This window comes from Stegastes partitus, unplaced genomic scaffold, assembly GCF_000690725.1.
Source record: "Stegastes partitus isolate 25-593 unplaced genomic scaffold, Stegastes_partitus-1.0.2 Scaffold3696, whole genome shotgun sequence".
In the NCBI taxonomy this organism is placed as follows: domain Eukaryota; kingdom Metazoa; phylum Chordata; class Actinopteri; family Pomacentridae; genus Stegastes; species Stegastes partitus.
In genome coordinates, this window is record NW_007581427.1 from 1 (window position 1) to 23,621 (window position 23,621).

General features: G+C 42.7%; 2 protein-coding genes across 2 annotated transcripts; one reads left to right on the top strand and one right to left on the bottom strand.

Moving 5' to 3' along the window:
* Positions 1-1,899: 1,899 nt before the first annotated feature.
* LOC103376180 (unconventional myosin-X-like) lies at positions 1,900-11,809 on the top strand (the record flags this gene model as incomplete). Its single annotated transcript, XM_008306549.1, has 8 exons — positions 1,900-2,023; positions 2,832-3,129; positions 5,277-5,484; positions 6,208-6,335; positions 6,910-7,030; positions 7,476-7,964; positions 8,112-8,303; positions 9,523-11,809. Coding segments are annotated over 8 exons (1,725 nt in total), but the record flags the coding sequence as incomplete, so codon positions are not given.
* A 409-nt stretch (positions 11,810-12,218) lies between these two features.
* Positions 12,219-22,837, bottom strand: tubg1 (tubulin, gamma 1). Its single transcript, XM_008306546.1, has 11 exons — positions 22,678-22,837; positions 22,194-22,306; positions 20,260-20,427; positions 20,073-20,141; positions 17,993-18,072; positions 17,782-17,908; positions 16,442-16,528; positions 14,518-14,667; positions 14,257-14,409; positions 14,006-14,167; positions 12,219-13,448 (listed from the first exon to the last, which is right to left on the bottom strand). Exons 1-11 carry the CDS (start codon positions 22,724-22,726, stop codon positions 13,251-13,253), a joined length of 1,356 nt encoding a protein of 451 aa, XP_008304768.1. The 5' UTR covers positions 22,727-22,837; the 3' UTR covers positions 12,219-13,250.
* Between the last annotated feature and the right edge of the window lie 784 nt (positions 22,838-23,621).

Below are 23,621 nucleotides of genomic sequence, written 5' to 3' on the forward strand. Positions count from 1 at the left end.
TTTTTTTTGTCAGGACCAAATACATAATGAGCTTTTTTTCCAGAAAAACCTTCCTACGCTGTCTTTAAACACATTCAGGACACTTTTCCCACTATATACTACATCCTGACATTTTTTCAGGACATTTTGGAACGTGAGATTTTTTGACAAAAACGACATGCTATAGTATGACTTTTTAGGGTCCGAGCACACCAGTGCAAGGACCGTATTGTAGCTCTTGTGATTATTATCATTGTTATTATTTATTATTATTATTATTATTCATTATTATTTATTGTTATTTCATTGACTCTTGAAACGCGATTTTGAGGGCCCAAGCATGCTCGAAAACAACAAACAAGTCAAAGTGGTGTCATGTATCCAACCCATCCCTACCCTGGTGATGGGATTGATGGTGATGTTAGACCCGATTCTTTAGTTGGAAGCCCAAGAACAAGCCGGAGAAATCTTCAGTTCTCAGATGCAGAATTTATTTCAGTCACAGGTAAAGTTTTCCAGCGCTGGAATTCAGAGGGACAGAGAGGAATCTCATGTCCAGCTGAACTCAGTGTTTTCGGTTCCAGGTTACAGATATCTTCTTGGGCTGGGCCTGCCCTGAACATAGATAAGATTTAATTGGCCAGTTACTAATGGCGTGGACAGGCATACTTCTACGCTCTGTCCACGTCCTTGACATTGTTGGTAAGCAACGTGTGTGGATGTTGTCGGTACGGCGTGTAGCTAAAGTAACAATCGTATGTAAATAGAAAAGAGGAGTTTCTGCTGTCTCCAAGTGTGTGAACCGGTTCTCACCGGCCATATTATCTTCAAGGACATATGCTGTTCTCAGTAGGAAAATACGAAACAGAATCATAGGCTCAGTGGAAAATACAGATTCAGAATACATAATAGCTCAAAACATACTGAATTCTAACAGTGACAAGGATCAACATTCACTATTAAAAGTCAGAGGATTTTTTAAAAATGTTATAATAGAGTGAGAGATGCTGTTAATTAGTTTTAGAGGTGCAGGTAGACCAATTTCTTTGCCTTTGTATACACTCAGGCTAGCTGTTTGCCCTTGTTTCCGGTATTTGTGCTATGCTCAGTTACCCCGCTGCTGGCAGCTTAATATTTACAAAGCAGACATGTGAGTCGTATCAGTCTTCCCATCTGGCTTTTGGCAAAACAGCGAATAAGCATATTTCCCAAAATGTCAAACTATTGCATGTGGCATGGGACGACGAAGGGGAATGAGAAACAGCCTTTGAGCCTAACCATGTATGTGCAGTGTATTAATATTGTCTGGGATGTTGTGTTGCTGCACAACCGCTGCACGTGGTGCACAGAGCAGCATCTCATTCCCACAGTTCAAACAGACAAGGCTGTCACCAGTGTGCACCAAACACTTCAGAAGAATGTGTCAACTTTGCCCCACTAAGGAGGGGCAAAGCTGGCTTGTCTTTTAGCCAGAGAGAAAGGCTGGCGGGATTGGGGCAGGGGGGGAGTTGCAGAGTCAGGAGAGAGCCAGAGCAGTGGCAACGTTACTAATGAGCAACAGGTGCTAGAGGGCAGTAGCATGGAAGCCATCTGTACCGCTGGAAGGCATCTATCCACATAGGCAGTGAAAGACACTAACACACGCACACTAAACTCATTGACACCAGCAGATAAAATATAACGTGTCAGTCGTGCTAGTGTGGTTTGCTGGGTCATCACTTGACCTTCCTTCTGCTTTGAAAGTTGCCAGAGCTGAATTGTGACCCTGGTCAGATCGACCTCGGTCACCACTGACAGACACATGCACTCAATCACCCGCTCGCCGGCTGCCTTCACGCCGGCTTCAGGCACATTGAGGGCATATGAAAGTTAGTTCTATACTGTTTTGTGACGTGATTATCGTCATTTTGTTTACTTCAGGAGAATAAGTTCAACCCCGAGGTAGTGGAGCACATCTATCAGCACAACCCCATCCTGAAGTACACCCAGGGCCCCCTGTACGCTCCTCTTCTGCCCTTCCCCTACGGCAGTCTGGAGCACACATGTGAGTAATCAAGATTTACACGTCATACATTACCATAACAACTAATTGTGAAGTTACAGGTAAAAACAATGCATTTTTACAGCACGTTAGGTGTTGCAGACTGGCTGAATCTTCCATCAAGTTGATATGAAATGGTTAACAAATGCACATCTTTACTGCATTATTAGTTCTATCTAACAGAAACAAACCATTCAAACAGTTAGCATCTATTTTCTGTAAAGGCAGTGTTGTTAAATGGAAATAGGCAGCGTTATCTTTGCAGTTGCTATGGTGTTTGACTTGATGAGAGGCAGTTTTAAGCACAATGCAATGCAGATTACTGTAACAACTATTCTTGGCCTGGCTGTTTTATTAAAACAAGAACAAACAGGACCACACAGGAAAACCAAAAAAAGATCAGATATTAACAACAATACCACTCTAAAATAACTGGATAAAGAGACGTATAAGGTAGTTATTTGAAGGATTACAGAATTAGATTTATTGTCATTATGCCGTAGTGTATGACAGCAGTATTTTGAGCATAATGATTCCTCTAATCCAAGTTTCTCACAAAGCAGAGTGACATCACTTAGGGATCACACCTAATTCATATTTTCTTCAGCTAAAAAGGGATCACGATGAAGCTAATGAGACACTGACATAATCAGTTTTACAAAATATTTCTTTGCTGCAACTCAGTGTTTACACGACAAAATGTGACCATGTTTGAAATATATCTGTAAGAAATTAAAGGGAAAGCAAGAAGAGTTGTTGTTCTTGTGGTACAACATGATGTTGCTGTGCTCATCCTCTTCCTCTCTCCCAGACCACAGTGGGAAAGGCTACGGCTCGGTGCGTGAGGAGGCCGTGAAGCTCTTCAACTGCCTCCAGCAGCTGGAATCGGCACGAGAGCCGGTTCCCATCATCCAGGGTGTGCTGCAGACCTGCCTGGACCTGCGCCCCCTCCGCGACGAGGTCTACTGCCAGCTGGTGAAGCAGACCAGCTACACACCTTCCCCATATACTGCTGCACATCTCCGTTACTGGCAGCTGCTCACCTGTATGAGCTGCACCTTCCTGCCTGGGTCCACAGTGCTCAAGTACCTGCGATTCCACCTCAAGAGGTGAGATGCACGCACACGAGGATACTAAAAGGGCTGAAGAGGTGACACAGGTGACTCTAAATGTTTTTTAGAACTGATTAAAATCTACATGCCACAACTTAAAAACCAGCAAAGAGGTAAGGTGCTGTTAAAGTTGCAGGATGTGAGTACAATTATTTGCTTTGTGTAGCTCAGATTAATGTACTTAAGACTCAAACCATGAGTTCCCATGAGCCCCAGTTTTAATGCTTAAAACTGTTTCTGTTTTTTTCCTTTTGCAATATAGTGCCAATGTGGCGTCCAGGCTGAGTTTGTTAATGTTCAATTTAGCACAAATAAATCCATCTGACTGGAGAAAGCTGTTCACAGCATCTCCTACTTGTAATTACAAGTGGAAAGACGGATTTTTCTTGTTTTTTCTGGCCCTAATTTATCCCACTGGGAAACATGACTTGTGGAAGACAGGTGGAAAACACTACAGCGTATCCACCCATGTTGACAGCCCGAGGTAATAGACTCCAGTTGCCACTTAACAGCAATGTTGCATGTTGTTTTTAAATCCCTGAGAATGATTTTACATGAGAGCGAGCTGAATTAAAAGTGAACACAAGTTGGAGCAGCAAGATGCCATCACGATCCCATATGAGTGGGACATCAGACCAGGAGTCAGCTGTTGAACTGGGAAATGAAGGTGAACCAGTCGGGTGCAGTAGCTGGGAAAACACGGGGTCTAGACATCAGAGAAAAAGCAGGCGCCAGAATCCCTAACCACCAGTTTAGATATAGTAGCATGATATGCCTTCACATTGTTAGCATGTTCCCCCAGACAGATCCAGTGTGTCGGGGCTGGATTTGCAGTTCTGAATTAGCCCCTCTGTCAAGTATGCTAATCTAAGTTATTAGCAGAGCTAATCTCCTGCTCCAGATTTTCTGTCTAACGCCATGCCATCAAACCACTAAAGTTTTCTATCTATATTTCCATACTGGGAATCGCCCTTTAACTAATGGAACAGTTGCATGCAATGGCAATTCATAATAACACTGTGGAACTCGCTGGCTGCATGTTTTGATACATCTCGCTGCTGCTCTCACGCACTCTCTCGCTCTGTGGATCAGCGCTGAGGCTGCAGCTGGGCAGAGCTAAGACTGGAGCTGGGCAGTGGGCCCAGAAACCCTCCTCCACTCCCCCAGTGCCCTGAGAAACCCCCAGGGAATGTCTGCTGTCAGAGAGAATAGGCCAGAAGAAAGAAAGCAGAGGAGAAGGAGGGGGCAAGAAAGCAGGAAACAGCAGAAAGGGGCGAAGAGAGTAGAGCATAGGAAGGATCACAGAGACTCAGTGGAACATTCCTAATTACGTTTCAGTAGGACAAATCCCACCCTGTGGCCATGGAGTTATGAGATAGCAAGACATCAGAGTGAATGAGTGGGCTTCTCTGTGTCTGGCAAAATGTTTGAGGCCTTCTCATGCACCTCTTTCTGCCCTACGTTTTGCTTACTTTGGGACAAACATCAGAGTATAATTGGTTCCTTCCTATTTGTCCCTCTCTGTTTACACAAGGCTGAGCTCCATCAGGTTGTATTTCACACCTTTCTCACTCACCTAATGTGAAAGACTTCAGGCTCCAGTAGGAGTATGTCGTCCGCTGCCTTTGTGTCCCCCTCTTTTAAAACAACTGCACACACACACATATACACTCACCTTACCACTCCTGGACACTCCACTGGGAGGAAGTGGCAGGTCACTCTGGTTCACAGGAGCGGAAACACCTTTTCCTGTTTCGTGTGCTACCCAAAGTCAAACATGTTTTCTTTGCCGTTTTCCTTTTCTTTGAAGGATTGAGGGATGTTGAGTCTTTTAAGTCTCTAACAGCTAAAGTGAGAACATTTGTCATTCCGCGCCTCATTGACTTTTTAGCATTGCCAGCCCAAAGAAAATAAAGAACTCGGTTGAATCACAAGGATGACGCAAAGTCCATAATCACGGCATAACACTTTGCAGATTTTGAGTCACTGTTAACATCACGAGCATTAACAACTTTGCTCTTTTAAGTATTGAACATTTACGTTTTCTTTGGCAGACATGCGGCAAATCTAAAGGCGCGCACAAGCGAACACGAACACGCACACATGCCTGTGTCACTCTCTCACACTTTTACTCTCTCTTGCAGGATCCAGAGCCAAAGTCCCGAGTCTGAGATGGATAACTATGCATCATTCATCAGCGAGGCTCTGGAGAAGACCAAGTGTCGGGAGTGTGTGCCATCCTGGGAGGAAATCCAGATGCTGATGAGCCGACAGGAGATGCTGTGCACGGTGCACTACCCTGGCCCTGGGTCCTGCCAGCTTTACATCAGCTCACACACCACTGCCAATGAGGTTTGAGAGCATTTGTCTGCATTCTGCTTGGCAAAAGAACTTTTCTCAGACTTTCGGCTTCTCACGTGTTCCTCTTTAAAGTATCTGATCTGGAGCATACTCGCACTACAAAGCCGTGACAATCACAAAAATTGAATTTCTGCCTCCTCTGTTTTCACTCTTAAAGGGATTGTTTGGTTTCTTTGAAGTGGGGTTGCATGAAGTACTAAGCCTTAGTCAGTGTTTTGTGGATGGAGTCAGCAAGAAAATCTGGTTTTGCCACGTACAAAAAGGCCCACCTAAATATATCAGTATTAGTTTAAGGCATGGTAAAACTTGACTATTTTCACTGCTTTATCTTGCCATCAGACAGCCCTTTCCGACAAGCCACTGAAGCCGGTAAAGCTCTCTCTTCAAAGCCACCAGAGTACATTGATAAAAACAGTAATTTTGCCCTCCATTGTATGGCTTTGATGCTTTGAGACATTAATTTGGATCCAAAATAACATGCTAATACAACAAAGCCACAAAATATCAAACAATTTAACTGACTCAGGCGGCGGTAGACCAGCGACTTCCAGGAAGTGCAGACCGCCATCTACTGCAAGTAATACACCAACTATTAGGAGGTACCTCATACAACCCCACTTCAAAGAAACTCAACCTTCCCTTGTCTTTAAAGTCTAACAATTTGTGTCTCCATCTGTCTTTTCAACCCCACTTCCCCTTCTTGTCCCTCTCCAGGTGGTTCGGAGGATGCAAGAGAAGCTCGGCCTACAAGAGAGCAAAAACACGTTTGCACTGTATGAGCAGAATGCACTGTGGGAGCAGCCGGTCACAGGGAGCGCTCTGATCGCAGACATCCTGACCAGGTTAGAAAAGTGATGCAGTCTGCCTTCACACTGTGGAACCGAGCAGACACAAGAAAACCAAAGCAGAAAGGCGCGCTATCACAGACTCTTGTCCAAAAAATTTCAACTATTTGACAGCCATGGCAGACGGCGTATTTATCTTCTCTAGTCCAACTCCTATGCTGAGTGTTATCCAGTATCCTTGATAACCGGTGACCTTGTCTGGTCTTGTTGGTCAAACATGACACCCCGCTGGGAAACCGGAGTGGTCATTTTACTGTCAGCAAAGCCAGCCAGCCACTGAATAGCCAAGGTGAAGATGATGTCATTTAATTGTACAAGGCAAAGTCTCAAATAAAACGATAAGGCGTCCAGTTGGAATAAAAAGGATTTGTGTTTTTTTAGCAGGCGTGGGCATCTGTGTCCTTGCAGTGTTGAGTGACAGGGTAAACATGAAACTGCCAGGTTACTTAACAACAATGATGCACATTGAGGAGGGGATATCTTGTAAAATATTAACATGAAGGCTTAGGATTCTTAGTATATTTTTTTCCCCCAACCCAGCTTTAACTCTTTCCATCCCTCTTCTGTGCAGCTTCACCACCAAAGAGTCAGAGTCTAAATCCCAATGGAAGCTGTGTTTCAAGCTCTACTGCCTGCTGGATGCCGACAGCATATCAGTGGACAGCATCGAGTATTTCTTCCTCTTTGAGCAGGTAACAGAGCAGAACACGGGTCTCCAAAGGGCAGAATTCTCCTTTGACGACGCCTGCGTTATAAAGGAACATTCCAGTGCTGATAATGAGTTCTAATTTATTGTCCTGAAGTGATTCATTCCTTCTATTTCATTGGATCATTTATGCTTTTATTTAACAATCTGCAATCACAGTCTGTAATGTCTTATGGGCTGTGATTGCAATAAAATTCTGTGCATAAAAAGCATGACTAAGAGCACTGGCTGGAGTGCAGAAGGGGCAAAAGGCAGCCAACACTGGCTTCATTAAAACATTTTTCCTGAGGACTCCCATAAAAGAGTTATAGGACAAAATAAAACTGGGTGTGGAAGGAAGGCTTGATGACAGGACTGAGGCTATTACTGACAAACTGTACCTTCGTTTTGTTTTGTTCTGACTTTCTCTGTCTTCGACCTTTGTGCTGCAGTGCCATGAGATGGTGGTGCGCGGTCAGCTGCCAGCCTGTGAAGAGGACCTGCAAGCGTTAGCAGCCCTGAGGCTTCAGTGCTTGATGGGTGACTTTAGCACGCACGCCCCATGCCCACCTCTGGATGAGCTTTTCCCAGGCCACATGCTTGAAACTCGGGTTCTGATGTCTCTTGCTGCCCCGCAAGCTATGCCTCCTTGTCAGGTGGCAGCTCAGGGCTGTCCCGCGACACAGCGCTTCCCTACGGGCCTCCTGGCGGGGACGCTGTGGAGCCACACGGCTACAGCGGCACACAAGCAAAAGGTGGAGCAGGACATGCGTCTGCGGAGCCGGCTGAAGGAGGAGGCAGCAGCCGTCATGGGATCCATCTTAGATCGATGGAAAGGTCTGGCCGGCTACAACCGCAGGGACAGTATGGCCGCCTACCTCACAATTGCACGCCAGTGGTCGGGCTTTGGATGCACTCTGTATGAAGTCGACTTTTATATTGTGAGTATTGTGAGGTCATGCTTTAGTTTTATTGTAGTTTTTTCCCGCAAAAAAGTTTTGCTCCCTCAGGGTTTCAGAGCCACTTAATGTGAATCAAGGAACGACGCTGAGCTGTTTTGACATTTGCTCACCTCTTTCTGCCTACAGAGTTCAACAGGGAGCTTTTCCCAGAAGCTGTGGCTGGGTGTAGCTGCTACATCCGTGTCTCTGTATAAACAGGGAGAATCAGAGGCCTTGGAGTCCTTCCCGTACGGCCAGATTTGCTCTTACGGCGTATCTGACAGCAACACCTTCAAGATCACAGCTGGGGACCGAGATCTGCTATTTGAAACCACCAAGGTATGGTGACTCATGTTCGAGGTTAGCACATACAGAACGAGGGGGAGGGGAGCAAAACCATTCACCAGAGCCGTTTCTCCACCGAGTTTAGACGATCTCAGTCTCCACTGCAGTCAGGATTCAGTTTGTGTACAGTGCAGGGCCTTATCATCAAGCAGCACTCCGCAGAGTGAGAGAAAGACACATGCTGTCTGCTCATGATACCCTCCTCCCTGCAGCTCTTTGACCCACTTTAAAAACACTCATTAATTTGGTCTAAATAGAGAGCACACAACCTGCCCCTACTCTCCATCTGATGGTAACCACCAAGAATCTAACTTCCTGGCATTAAATGACCAAGGGTGAGTTTTATTGCAGTGGTTAGATTAAAATATTAGTCAAAACATTTCTCAGAAACATGGATGTTCTTCCAAACAGACATTTTTTTTTTCCTGTCAAGAACAAATCTTGCCTTTCACTGGGCTGATTTGCTTGCATCTTCCCACAAGGAACAAAAAATCCCTCTGTGATCTCTCGTGGGGCACAAAAGTGGCTTTTATTTATTTATTGGACGCACAGACGAATTGAAATGCAGCTCAGAAAGACTTATGAACTTCATATTGCTCTGACATGAGTACGCAGGGTTTTGAGCTGGAGGGCAGGGGGAAAGAAAAAAAAAAAAAAGGAGTGCACAAATTTGCAGGGGAGGTTAGGTTTGGAGTTGAGAGTGAGTGCAAGATTAGCTGCTGTTTCAAGGGTTATGGTTAAAGCTGAAGAGCAGGTGACGGTTGAGGCGGGAGACTGTTTCACCCGGGGCTCTCACACACCATGTTTAGTCGAGCATTAGCAGGGTGAGGCTAACGATCACAGTGGCTTCTGGTGGTTTGGTGGTCACGTCCGCCGAGGTCGGGGTAGCGTAGAAGCACATGAACAAATGAACTCTTCCACAGTGCGGTCCTTTCATTTGTTCTGCAACAGCTGCTGAACGAACTATGCCAAAGTGATGAAATATCCACACACATGTAAGACCTCTTTTTTTTTTTTTTCTCCCCTCGATAAAAGGGGCGTGCATGTCCTCTAGAATCTGCCAAACAACATCATCCTCTGCTTCTGGAGGATCCAGTTTTTCTAGCAGCTGGATGACATCATGCTTCTCCACCCTCTTGTGACAGTGCCAGACAGACACTGAGACTGCCACCAATTTGACCTCCCTCTCTCTCTCTCTCTCCCTCCATCACAGCTGACTGAGATCATGCAGCTGATGAATGCGTATTTCAGTGCCATCCATCGCCAGCGAGGAAAAGGGGAAGGTGCAGACATCACCATCACAGAAAGCACAGAGGTGGGCTTCCATCATCTGGGCTCAACACCCAAGCTCCTGGAGCTGCCCTCCCACCCCGTTTGAAAGGAGGGACCCATAGCCAGACAACCTCCCCTCCAGCTCCCCCGACCCTTGCAGTCCTCCTCCACGTGGCCCCCCTATGAGGCCCAGTCCTCAGGACCCCGCGCCTCCTCCGCTGGGAATGGCGCAGCAGCCAAAACAAAGAGAGGGCTGTTTTCGCTCCCCATCCATGAAAATAAACCCTCAACTGAGCTTTCCAGCTGAAGGAGCTGGCCGGTGGAGGAGGGGAGGGAACGGGAAGGCAAGGGGTTCTGTTTTGCAAGTGAGGCCAGAAACCCACAGAAACCAATGTGGTTGCTGATGAGGTGTCACACACACACCCCACCCCCCACCTCACCCCACCCTGTCACGCAACCGTTACCCTACATGGCAATACCTTCACCCTCCTCCCCCCCACACCTCCTCGACAATGTGAGATGTTGAGCCTTACTACATCAGGGAGAGACGGCGTCGTGCTCCCCCCTTCAGAAAGGCTTAAGAGTGACAACACTACTCTCCCTCCGTTTTCTTTCTTCAAAGTGTGCCATATTTGTATTGCCTTTCCTAGAAGGCGGTCGTCCCTCATGCACTGCTGGAATAGTGTTGAGAACATTCAGTGACACACACACCCCTCACGTCTTTGCCGCTTTCTCCCTCCCTCTCTGTGCCACACATAAACACTGACTCACTCTCTCTTTTGCCCTTATGCTGACATGTTCATCAGAGACAGTCAGTTTTCATAAGGTCCCGGGCTGGGCTTGCATTACCTGGAACTGTTGATGCAGTGAGCCATGTGAACTTGGAACTGGAAACAGATGTTGAACTCTGTAGCTAAGTCACTCTGGCTGCCATAAAGCCTCTTACCTATGGGATTATCAGATATGTGTGTGTGCGCACACGCAGAAGTATGTGTGTCTGTTTGATCAAGAAAAACCATTTCCTTGATGACACGTTCAGGATCTGGGTTAATTGTGTTTCACAGAAACCAAAGGATTTTGGAGCTATTTCTACATTGTTTCCACCAAATGCTCTGATTCGTCCTTTGTTGTGCTGCTTGTGTTGGCTGTAATCCTTGACATGAAACTTGGTTAACACTTGACTGATTGGATAATTTTGCTTATGTCAGTTACTATCCTAATGCAGCTCTTTTCTGCTGAAAATAACAGGTGCTTCTTTGTTTATTGTTATTTTCACCATGTATATACAATGGAAGAAATTGGACTTGGCCCCAGTCAGTGATGTGGATCATTAAAGAACTGACTCCATATTGACCATGCAGTGCCCCATCTGGCCCCCCCTTTCTGTTTTTTTTTTAAACAAAAACCTTTCTAATCAGGCCATCGATGCTTTTCTAACATTATTTATGCAAAATTTCTTTTTTTTTTTTTTTTTTACTGTCCCTCATGTCTTAATTGCAGACCCAGATGTATTTTGATATTAGATTTGCTTTAAATGAAGAGCCTCATATGTTGTTGGCGCTGCTCCTTAAAGCAGCATATATGTGTAAATCCTGTGTAGCTCCCTCTTTGTGTTCACTGTTTGAGTATTCTTGTGAAACCAAAGTTTTGCCAAGTCATGGGTTTGAGCACGGACCAAAGATGTTTTTTGTTTTTTTTAAAATAAGCTTTTACAACAAGAAAATATCCTAACGCAGACAGATCCCCCAATTCATATTCAACTGTTTTCACTTTTTTTCTTTTTTCTTTAAATATGAGACATCGTGCAACCTTTTTTTTTTTTTTTTTTGTAATTGTAGTAATGACCGTGTAGGAATAAGGCCATAAAAGCGTTGTAAAGATAATACTACAGTACTGTCTGCTACACAGCCCCATGCAATAAGCAGCCTCAAAACTTAACTCACCGTGGAAGGCCTTGACAAGTCATTGCACAGTCAGCCGTCTCCTGCTCAGAAGCAGGTCTTTGCTTTTTCTACTGCAGCTGCAGGCAGCTCCAAGCTACATGTATGAAAAAAAAAATCAAACTGCAGATGTATTTGCTTTGTATTAAGCTTGTTTGTATGATGCATGGTACCTTTTTATGTAATGTGTATAGTTAATTGCACTATTGTTTGTTTTTAACTAACTTGGGAGTGCAATAAAAACTATGAATACTGTATGTAATTAATAAAAAAAAAGCACCATTTTAACACATTGTGTTCAGTCCTATTGTTCAGCCTCATCCATCATTTCCCCAGCAGAAAATGTGCTTTCTCGTGCCCTGACCTGTGAAGCAGTGTTAAGACTATTGTTTTCAAGCAGGCGCATTTTATAAAAGCCTGAAGTTTGGCGCCAGCAGCAGAGCCGAGAGTTACCTCCCCCAAAGTTTTTCTGGTTAAAAACAATAGCTGGTTGAGCAAGCGTTGCTAAGTGCCTTTACGTTCCCCCGTGGTAATGAGCCTTAACTGAGTTACACGAACTGCCACCAGTACACTCGGCACCAGGTGAGGAGAAACCTGTTTCATCTAATAGATGGGCTCAGTCTGACTAATGGGAGGCAAAATGATCTGCACATAAAAGCCTCCAAGCATGCCTTCAGATAACACCTGAAACAAAAACTATAGAAAATGTGTTTATTCATCATTTTAAAACAGGTCCAACAAGCAAAGCGACATGGAATAGTATATTCACGATACAGAGGACGCAAGTGAACCAGCTAGTTTTTTTTAAAGTATACTTACAGGCATCGAAAGTGTTAAATTGAGATCTATCCTTGTACACCGTGTTCATCTGTGCAAACTGTTACTTTCTTTAAAGCAGAGAACAAATGCTGTTAAAATGTCAATCCAGTTTATATGGCAGGTATTTTAACACCATTTATGGCTCGAGTCCAACTTTGACTTGACATTCTTGTTGGTCATGTACAGTGATAACAAATGAGCACTGTGCATCAGCAGCAGACAGATGGTACAACGCACCATGTCAGAAATGTCTGGGATAACAAAACCTACACCAACTTATTGCTACGCATTCTGTCAGTCCTACCCCCATTAATCAAGGCAGTCGTTCTTTAGGCTGTGGATGTTTCACTGTAAATTAACCGCACAAAATCTAAAGTACTGTACTCTGTATAAAAATAGACCAAAACAAGGCAACAGGTTGTTTTACATTGCTGAAAACAGTGGGGGGAAAAAGGCTACAAGGGATAAAGTATAGGAAAAGGAAACATGTATTAATGAACATTTATAAATTGTTTTGCACACAAATGATATTGATGATTTCAAGAAATAACTACCGTTAATTTTACTTCACTTAACGATTGGGTTTGTTTGATGTAAACTGTAAGAATCTCCAAGATGTGATACAATACAAAATAATTGGCAAAATATATAGTTTATATCATGAAACTTGGTGTTAACATTTATCTCTCAGTCTCTTGAATTTTGAGACACAAACACTATATAATTACATGCTATAACAAGCCAATAAATATTTTTTTCAGAAAAGCAGCTATAGCCGAATACAGGTGTATTGTGGGAAGCCTTTATGTATGAAAAACATTTTGGAGAGTGAAGAAGGGGCACTGAGAATAAACTAGCTAGTCATGTATGCTGAATAGGTTGTAGCTGAGCTACAAAATGAAAAGTCTGTTCACTGGTCTTGTGTGCCCCAGGAAATGTAATCTGGCCGTGTGGCTGCGCTGTACTCATCCACCAGCTGCTGGACAACTTCGCGAGAGTTGTCCAGCTCATCAAAGTTGTCCTTGAATATGTCCTCTTTGCGGAACTGCTCCAGGAAGGCCTCACGCTTACGCAGTTTGTCATACTGCCTGCACGTCCGCTCAAATAGCTGTGGGACAGCAACAAAAGAGGACATCAGATTTAACACTGTGAAAGGAGGTACTTCTCATGTCCCTGTTCTGAGCTCTCTGAAGCTTTCTGTTTTGTTTCTTCATTACTGTTACCAGAAAGGGAAAATAAGTTATGACTTCACTGACACTTCCTTTGAATGACTAATTTCCCCTTTCTCCAATTTAAGACCTAAAGTAGTGAGAAATGTAGGTACTGTAAAGTCACCATCAGGAAAAGTTTTCTCAATCAGCTTACATAAAGTAATAAAGTGATGTCACATGGCAGCATTTTCTTTCAACTGTTATAAACTAATAAAAAGAAAAACACCTGCTTTTGAGTAAAATGTCTAGTTTGGCAACATAACAATCCAAAACCCTGTTTTCCTGGAATTTCCCTTCAACTGCTGCTGCAGAGACTCAACTTCAATTGTAGGAGAATACACATCCTGAAGTATGAAGGACAAGGTTGAGATCTCTACTACATACAGTGATCACAAATTGGAAGAGACTATAACTGAACAGGCTGAGGTGACACAACAATAAGATTACCACTTACATTAGAGATACTTGTGTGGTTGGCCATCATCAGGCCGCTGACTCTGTGAGCTGAAGGCAGGTACGGGGACTTCCTGGACAAAGCTACCTGGATGCTGGCAGGACCCCAGGGAATGAAGCTGGCAAGCTTGCGTTCACGGATCCTTTGGAGGCTTTTATGCACCTACGGCACAGTCAGTTCAGTCATGTTTAGCTATTTGGTCCTCATATGAATGTAGTTCAATACCTCACACACATGCTGTACACTCGTACCTGTGTGGGGTCAACCTCTCCCTGGATGATGTTGAGGATGGCAATGTAGCAGTGGCTGGGCTGCCTCTCTCTGCCTGTGGACACCATCACGTTCTTGGGTTGCAAAAGCCTCCTCATCACATCCAGCACTGTGGTTTTCCTCACACTAGCGACCTGAGACAAAGCAAGACAATTTATTTCAAACTCAACATCGTGGGGACCTTTAATATTTCAAATGTTACAGGCTGATCTCGCTTAACGTCACCGAGTGACACAACTTACCGACTGGTCAGTGGTGAGTGGTGTGTATCCAGTCATAAGGAAGTGGAGACGGGGTGTGGGGATGAGCGACGCTATCAGCCCAATAAGGTCGTTGTTCATATAGCCTGGGTAGCGCAAGGTGGTCGTGCTTGCAGACATGATGGTGGAAACCTGTATGTAGAAAGGTTAAAGGAGACACAGGGTTTTATTGTTAACTCTAAGCTTACAGCTGAGTTTAAAGAGGTTAGGGCTAGAAAATATATCAAATTAAGTCAATAAATTTGCAATTTAATTTTTTTATTTAATGTGTAACAAATTTGGATGGCAGCTGGTAACATGAGCTCTCCTTGAAAAATGACATTCGATTCACAAGTCTTTGCATTTACAAATGGTATTAAAGCAAGTTCTTATCATCTCAATTCTGCCCACAGTTGGATCCAATCTTACAATGTAAATTATCTTGTCATGTCTGACTGAAACCACAACAGACTTGGCATGTCTCAGTTCTAAAGAAGCAACATTGTGACCACCTGTTGCTTCTGTTGGGTTTATTCAAAGCCTCTTTCGGACATGCACTCCTTTCCAGAATTCTGACAGCATCAGAATGTTGGCTTTATGTCTGAAAGAGCACCTCTGTAGCCATAGTTGCAAAGGCAATCTTAGTAGGTCAAAATCATGTTCAACAAACCACAAGTGACGTCTTTTCAGCGGTTTGTTAAATCTTTTCTGAGTGTATAAAATACCTGCAGCATCAGGATCCACATGAGCGTGAGTTGCACGCATTTATGTATGTGGAACAACAGAAGTAACTTCATTAATTACCCATAATTATTACTTATCTCTGACACAGAGACAAGACCTGTCTTGATCTTAGGTCACGAGTCACACTGTGTACCTTTCTTTACTTCAGACAAAGTCACAGCTAAATCATGTGTTACACAGTGGATTTAGAGTTAGTCTTATGGCTTTATAGTCTTATTAGTGCATTACTATGCATCCTGTCACTTATGGCACAGGTACTGTTGCTCTCTCTGTCACTGTCTGCGGTATGCCTGAATGAAGTAGTGAAGAACATCAGTGTAAAAGTGTCCCAAGTGGGCTCAAGTCAGCAGGACTTAGATGATTTTTCAAATTGTGGAACAGATTTTTGTTCTGAAGAATGTGGCCACACTACATGCACACCTGGCAGAGATTGTATTCAGTGAGTTCTGCACGCATTTACTCTTTGCATTAAGTTGGGTTTTTATCCTGAGACAGATCACATAATTCCAGGTATACATGGGTATTATTATATTCCACTCTATGCTAAAAATGATAATTTACCTGATCATATCCACTCTACAAAGGTAAAACCACGAGTACGAACAGTCTATGAGATAACCTGAATATTTATATAACCTTGCAATTATGAGAGTCATGCAAGTGATGCAGGTCTTCTATTCCTGCTCAACTGACGTGCACAAAAATGCTCTCAAAAAGTCTAACATGTCATTCATTCAACAATTTTCCAGCAAAATAAAACAAAATAAAATTGAAAAAAAAAAACAGAAATTGTGCACTCCAAGTCTGGGGTGAAAAAAAATAAAGAAACAAATAAAATTGACACTGTATATTTTGGTCCTATAGCCAAACTCTAAAAGGAGCAAGCATAAATTCAAAACCTCTAAGTGTGGCTCCCGTCAAGCAAGCTAACATACCATTTGGAAACTGCAGCCATGTGCAACTCATTTCTAAGAAAACTGAAATCCAGTCTGACGTGCGACTGACTCACCAAACTAGTTCGTAAATCTCGTAATTTTTGGAGTGAGCGCCATGTGTCTCGACATTTGTCTTTGTTTAAATACAGTCAGGTAGACTGCAGAGCACACCTGTAACTAAAACCTGCTGACTGACAAGCTCAGAAAGAAGGCAAGGGTTGTCAGATTGAGTAATATCTCTCACTCACCAGCTGATTGATCTGGGAGAACGAGGGGTTCTGGATATGCAGCCTGTCTGTGGCAATGCGATTTAGAGCCGTGTTATCCAACACCACCTGATGGAACACACACACACAATGACACAGAAGGCAATTATTGGAGAAATTAAGAGAAAAAACAGGGAGGGAGAGATGGCCTTCAGCACAGCAACTTGGTGAAAGTCAATACACTGCTACGATGGCAAAGAAAGACTGAGACGGTATCGCAGTAATGACGCAGTCAAGGAACCTCTTAAGAAGCCACACAGTGTGCTGTTGTTAGGAGAGTTGAACATAAAAGACACACTGTGCAGACGCAACAGGGGGACCAATTCTTGGGCAGATTCTATTAGCTCTGGGGCTAATTTAATCAACATGAGGGCCTTATGCAAGACCCTGGAGGAAGTAGGTATTAAAGAGGAAACACCATTAGACTGCCAGAGCATCTCAGACTAATACAATCACCAATTTAAGACTGAGATTTAATAAGTTCGATTTTGTAAGGCCTTAGTGCTGCCACTGCAGTTTGCTTCTTTAGCCGTCTGTTACACAAGCAGTGGAGCAGCCTAAAGAGTACATTTTGAACAGGAAAAGTGATAAAAGTAAAAACATTGTACATTTCTTTCACAAACTAAATAAGTGCAATTTGAATGAAAAAAATACTCTGAGAGAAAAAAAGACATTTCAAAGCATTCATTAATGCACCCAAGAGACTCAGCTGTAGTGCTTAAAGCCTATTGCATATAGGATTTACCTAATTTTAAAATGCAAATGGTGCAACTTTACGGTGAAGTAACACTGTTTCACAACCCTTCACTCACTGAAAATTCACATAGAACAAAGCCAGCAGGGTGTAAAGGGGGTTTCTGGTTAAAAAAAAAATACAGTTTTTATATAAGGCCCTGCTGGAACAGTGTATAATAGGCCTGAGAGACTTAATCAAACATTTTTCTTGCAAGTGTCATTGGTCTTTGATGTCTCAATAGAGTCTGAAATGTCCCCTCACCACATTTTGATCTTTGCCATTTACGTCAGAACACATGAAGCCAAACTTCTTTAACAGTCTCACATCACATCGTTATTTTACTGGCATCGTGACTAGCCACCTTTTTTAGTAAAATAATTTTAGTTTCCTGTTTCAGCTCAGCGGAACAGTTTAGCTACTGTGTTGCATTTGAACTTTGGTTCAAGTGGCACCATTACAAGCTAACCAGGACTCGTACAAAGGAATTTTATGTCATCCTGTGAGGGTATTTGGTGCCGCGGCTGCATTGTGAAGCAAAGAGAGCAGTGGGATTAATCAACATCCATCCTTGAGTGCTGCAGCTCACCACGCAGTCGGCATTCTGGGTGAGCCTCTTCAGAGTGAGCAGCGAGTTGTACGGTTGGACAACCACGTCACTCATCTCGTCCTGGTTTGGGAAAACAGAGTAAGTCTGCACCAGCTTCTTTGGGTACCTGAAGAACAGATAAATGTATAACTCACACACATCATATCACAAGAAAAATCGAAGACAACGAGATGCATGTGTGCTTGTGGACCTGTCATTTAGCTTCTCCAGTAGGTACGATCCCAGCCCCGAGCCCGTCCCCCCAGCGATCGAATGACACAGGACAAACCCCTACAAAGACAAAGGGTTACTCATTACCTGCAATTTCAAGCCACAGCATGTGCCACATGTGTGCAAAGCTTACTGTAAACTCTACTGATGCAGAAAGCTGAATGTGTGTGGGTGAGCAAATGCCTCTCTTCCTAGGCAGTTATATAAATGGGAGTGCAGCCCCACCTCACAAATAGGCTCCCTCACCCCCCAAGACAGCCCTGTAATACCTGCCTTCTACGCTCGCCCGGCTATTATCACCAGACATGCTACACGCCACACCCTGCCAACATACACACGCCCACGGCAGCTCGGCCCACCTTCCTATCCAATGCACACATGAGTGCGCACGCTAAATAATAATGTGGGGTCATGATGTGAATGAGTTACAGAAATTGCAGACCTTCGAGGGGAAATGCGAGTGTTATTTTATGGGAGGCTGGCAGTTGAAGAAAGTTCACCAAAAAAAAAAGAGGCTAAGAATAATAGTGAGGCATGGCTGGGACTTTGCTGGTTTTAAGATGACAGGCTCTGGCACCATTTTAACGTATCGAGTCATTCATTTCTACGTGCATTTTACCACAACAAAGATGCAACAGTCTGCCTGAATGACTAAAAGAACTTAAGCTGGAGTAAAATCAAGTATTCCATGATAATATTCAGACGATGAATGGATGAATGAATAGGCTTACTGAGCCAGACTACAATATATCATTTCAGCATCTGAAAGTTGCACATAAGCAATAGTCACTTTGAAGGTCATTGAAGCATAATGTGAAATAAGGCCACATAACTCAACCACACTGTACAATGTTTTCTTTTTTTTGCTAAAAAAAAATCTATTTTTCCATGACTAATCCATACAAGAAATGTGTCTGATATATTTTCAATAAATTTGAAGGTTCTTGATACAGTTTTTTGTGTTTTTTTCCCCCACAATAGACAGAATTTGGTAACATGCAGGCTCTACGTTTGCATAAAAAATGAGCAAGAAACAGGAGTAAAGCAATGAGAAAGAAGATTTTGTTGCAAAAGGAAACACAACATCCGTTATACAGAGATATTTAAACTACAGAAACGATGGTTTTCACCAAAAGCAAGTACTCTGCCAGAGGTGTCTAGCCACTACTTGGGGCAAAACAACTAATCTGTTTTGTTTTAGAAACATTTGCCAGGGTTACACCATGTGATAAACAAGCAAACCTGCTTTTTCCAGCTCTTTTAAAAGCATTTTTTATTTTCTATGCAGATGCACTCCCCTACTTAGTCATCCTAATTAATCTATTTAGAATGATGATGATTATTATTATTATTTCCAAATGGAGTAATTCAAGACATCTGGTGAAAATTCCTGCATTTTTTCATGATGGAATATATAATCACAGAAGAACATATAATATCATGCAGCCCTATACTGAGCACAGGTCCAGGAGTCCAGCTGAGCCTCGCTTTCAAAATGCCACCAAGAGATCAGAGAATCAATCACAAGGAGACACAAAATGATCACAGAGATGCAAAAAACGACAACATCTGGACACAAAACAACGGCATCACACCACTACAAAGAGACACCGAATGACACAACAACAAAGAAACTAAGTTACCACAAAGAGAAGCACAACAAAGACAAAGAGGCAGAAAATTACTAGCAATTGACTAAAAGGGACCACAAAGAGGCAAAGACGACAACAAAGAGACACAGAATTACCACAAAATGACAAGAGTTGAATCTATCCTTAAGCCAGACGGAATAGTCCTGCTGTTTCTACAAGCTCAAGTCTAAAATAATCCCTCAAATAAACTATAAACAACAAATACCTGATGCTTTATTGCATGTCGGAGGTTTAGGCTTCATTGCAAGCTGCTCTTAGGTGGGGTGAGTCAGCCAATAGACTACACAATGTGATATCATTGCACACAACCATATCACTTTACTTTTAAATTAGTTTTTAAAATTCCACACTGCCACAACCTCAGTCACCCGCGGCCCCAGGGATAGTCGGTATGTTTGATAAACTTGCCTCCAGACTGTCGCTGCCATCTGCCTCTCGGTCAATGATGTCAAAGATGTCTTCTTGAATTTTTTTACCCTGCGGTTATAAAAAAGAAAAAGAGAGAAAAGAGCAGAATATCACATGCTTAAAATGCCTTTAATTAGAAATAATTACATAAAGCTAAAGAGAGAAACATGTTATTTGTGATGATCACCTGTGAATATCCACTGGCCCAGTTGTTCCCAGCGCCTCCACCGTGCTCAGACAGGTAGATGTTCTCTGGATTGTACAGGTTTGCGTATGGGGAGTTGAGGATGGAGTGGATCACACGAGGCTCCAGATCCAGGAGAACTGCTCGAGGGATGTAGTGTTCGTCATCAGCCTGAGGAGATTCATCAACAAGCAGGGGTTACATGGTGATACTGATGTTTATGTAGGTGACATAAGCTTTTCTGTGAGCTCCAACTGTCATCACTGTCTCCTCTGTTTGATTGGGCTGCACCCATTCATCACATGACCAAGAAAATTAAAGAAGTTTGCTGCACAATTTATCCTTCTAACATGGCATCAACATTGTGAAAGGGTCATTTTTTATTTTAGATTATTTTTCGAGCTTTGTCGCCTTTATTGGATAGGACAGTGAAGAGAGACAGGGAAACGTGGGGAGAAGAGTGAGAGAAGGACATGCAGCAAATGAGCTGCTGTCTGGACTCAAACTGCGGCCGCTGCATCTGGGACTACAGCCCCTGTACATGGGCCACCGTCTAATCCGGTTGAGCTACCGGGGCACCAGTGAAAGGGTCATATATTTCATTTAACCCAAACCATGTTTTATTCCTAAACCTAGCTAAGTACTTTTGGTGTGTAAACCTAACCGAATAGCATGGAAAACAGAAATTGCAATATTCACTTTAAAATACTGGTCCAACATCTAGTCGAGCCCTACTCTCTTGGGCTGACTTTGTTGCTCTTTGACTATCTTATTTGCAAACACTCAGTTCCAGTTTTTAATGTTGTGAGTCATTGGTCTTAAAGCTATTCTGTCACTCAGGTGTGTTGGATTTGTAATATTACTTTTAAGTCCATCTTTAGCTCGTTATTCACTGTGTGATAGATTTGAAGCATGTGATGTTGCTTTACAACATGAGACACCACAACCGTGACTGTCGCACAAGGAAGACAGCACAAATTAGTAAAACCATTGGCATGATAAGTTTAGCTTTAGGTCAGACACTAATACAATAATATAAATGGAAAAAATATGAATGCATGCATATGGTATTTTCTGATATAGCAAAAACTAAATAAATCTAATTTCTATAGCTATGGTTAGAATGTGGTTTATTTTGTCCGCTGTGCATCAAAAGTTGCTGTTGCTGTTCAACTGGTGGCAACATCTCGACCATGGAGATATTCACACCGTCGCCAGGTTTAGCTTTAAAGGACAATAATCAGATAGCGTGGATGCTGACATCTTAGTGTGGGACATTTGTTCTCTAAGAAGTCGTCTCAGACAGCATGGTACGATAAACAATCAGATACAAGATGTGACACTACATGATCCCATCCACAAAATGTCCACCAACTTTGCCAAAACCCTTCAGGAAAAGTGGGATAACAACCCAAGAGCAGCATCAACAACATCATTAACTGTGTGTTGAATAGATTTCTGGTCTATGACAACACTATGCGCATTGTCATTTTCCAATATAGTGAGTACTCAGGTGTTATCCAATCTGTTAAGGAGACGCTGTGTGTTCTAAGAATCAGTTATGAACCCATGATAAAAAAAAAACAAACAAAAAAAACACAATTTTATACAATATCACATAATGCGTTTATATTTTTGGTCAGCGTACATCCTAAATTGCAGTCTCTGCATCATTTCATGTTACCAGTTTCCATTAAATAACAGTTGAGGCCTACTTCTCCAGCTAGTTATGTTCCTGGAGGCTTCAGCTTCTTTCAGTTTACACTACAAGCACGCCATCTAGTGGCAATTAATGTTGTTGTACTTCAGCTGCACTCACATCAGCTCGAGACCCCGGACATATGCTGTGTATACCTTACATGCAGAAAACAAAGGTCTTTTGTTACACGTGACACCAGAAATAATGAAGCGAGGCTGTGCACTTGAGCTCCAGTTACCTGATAGAAGAAGACGTCTTTTCTGTCGGTGCCTTCTGTTGCAAACTCCTCCACAATCCCCTCTGGACTGATGCCATGCTCTGCACACAGCTGCTTCCAAAATTCAAACCCGACTGCAAAACAACACGGAGGGAAACATGTTAGCATAAAGTCGTGTTTGATAATTAGCAGTTTGTGACCTTTCATGTTTATTAGTCAATCGGCACAGACGTCAGTTAACATCCCCTGCATCACTATCTGATGACAACACACTGGAAGCTAACTTAAATTACACTACAATATCTAAGTAGAGATCCTATTAGCTATAAGTCAGCTGGAATAAAACAACGCTGTGGCTGTTTATAGCGTATTTAAAGCTAGCTAGACTTCTATTAGCACTAAGCTAGTGTCGTTGCACAGCAGAATGCCTGACAGATCATGAATAGCTAACAGAGGCAGGACGCTGGCTAACGATAAAAGGGGCAGCATTTTAACTCCGTCTTACTTTGATTTCCACATTGTCCAAGCTGAAGCGTTATGATTTCCCGCGGCATGTTCAGTCCTCAGTTGCTCTTTATTTGGCGAGCCCGCTAGCCTGCCTGCTAGCTAAATAATACAAGACAAACAGCTCGCACCGCTTCCCTTCCAGCAGCCCGCTCCTTCCCGCTTGGTGCTGAAAGACGACTTCTTCTACTGTTTGTTAACAGCTCGCAACCAGGTATGAAAGCCCGGTGCTGCCACCTACTGGGCTGGAGTGTGTAGCGCCACACAGCCGCATCCTCAACATTAATTTGGCTAGCTGGTGACAATTTCTGCATGAGTTTTCAATATCAAAAACTTACTACTCTCTTTTTATGTGTACTTTTATACTTGTTTGCACTATTTCTTATATTTATATGTACATTTTCCTGTCGAGTATGTGTGTATCTCTATGTGTAATGTTGCTGACAACACTGTGAATTTCTTCATTGTGAGATAAATAAAGGCTTATCTTATCTTATCTTATCTTATCTTATCTTATCTTATCTTATCTTAATAATCAATCGAATAGAATAGAATAGAATAGAATAGAATAGAATAGAATAGAATAGAATAGAATAGAACTTTATTTTCCGTCAATGACGACAATTTTCCACTTTGGGGGACAACGAAGTTTTATTCTATTCTATTCTATTCTATTCTATTCTATTCTATTGGCACATGCAAAGTAAAAGTATCCCTTAAACATGCATTGATACCTTCATTCAACCCGCCAAAATCATATACATACAACCATGAATTTACCGTCTGGTCGGAACTTACTGATTTACTAATTTAACTGAACGTAGTTTGAATGTCCTTTACAACAACAACAACAACAAAAAAGAAGTATTAGTAAATTACATTGTTATTTTGCTTTGACATTGGTGAAATTAAAGATATGTTTAATTACTGATCTCTAGTGGCCAA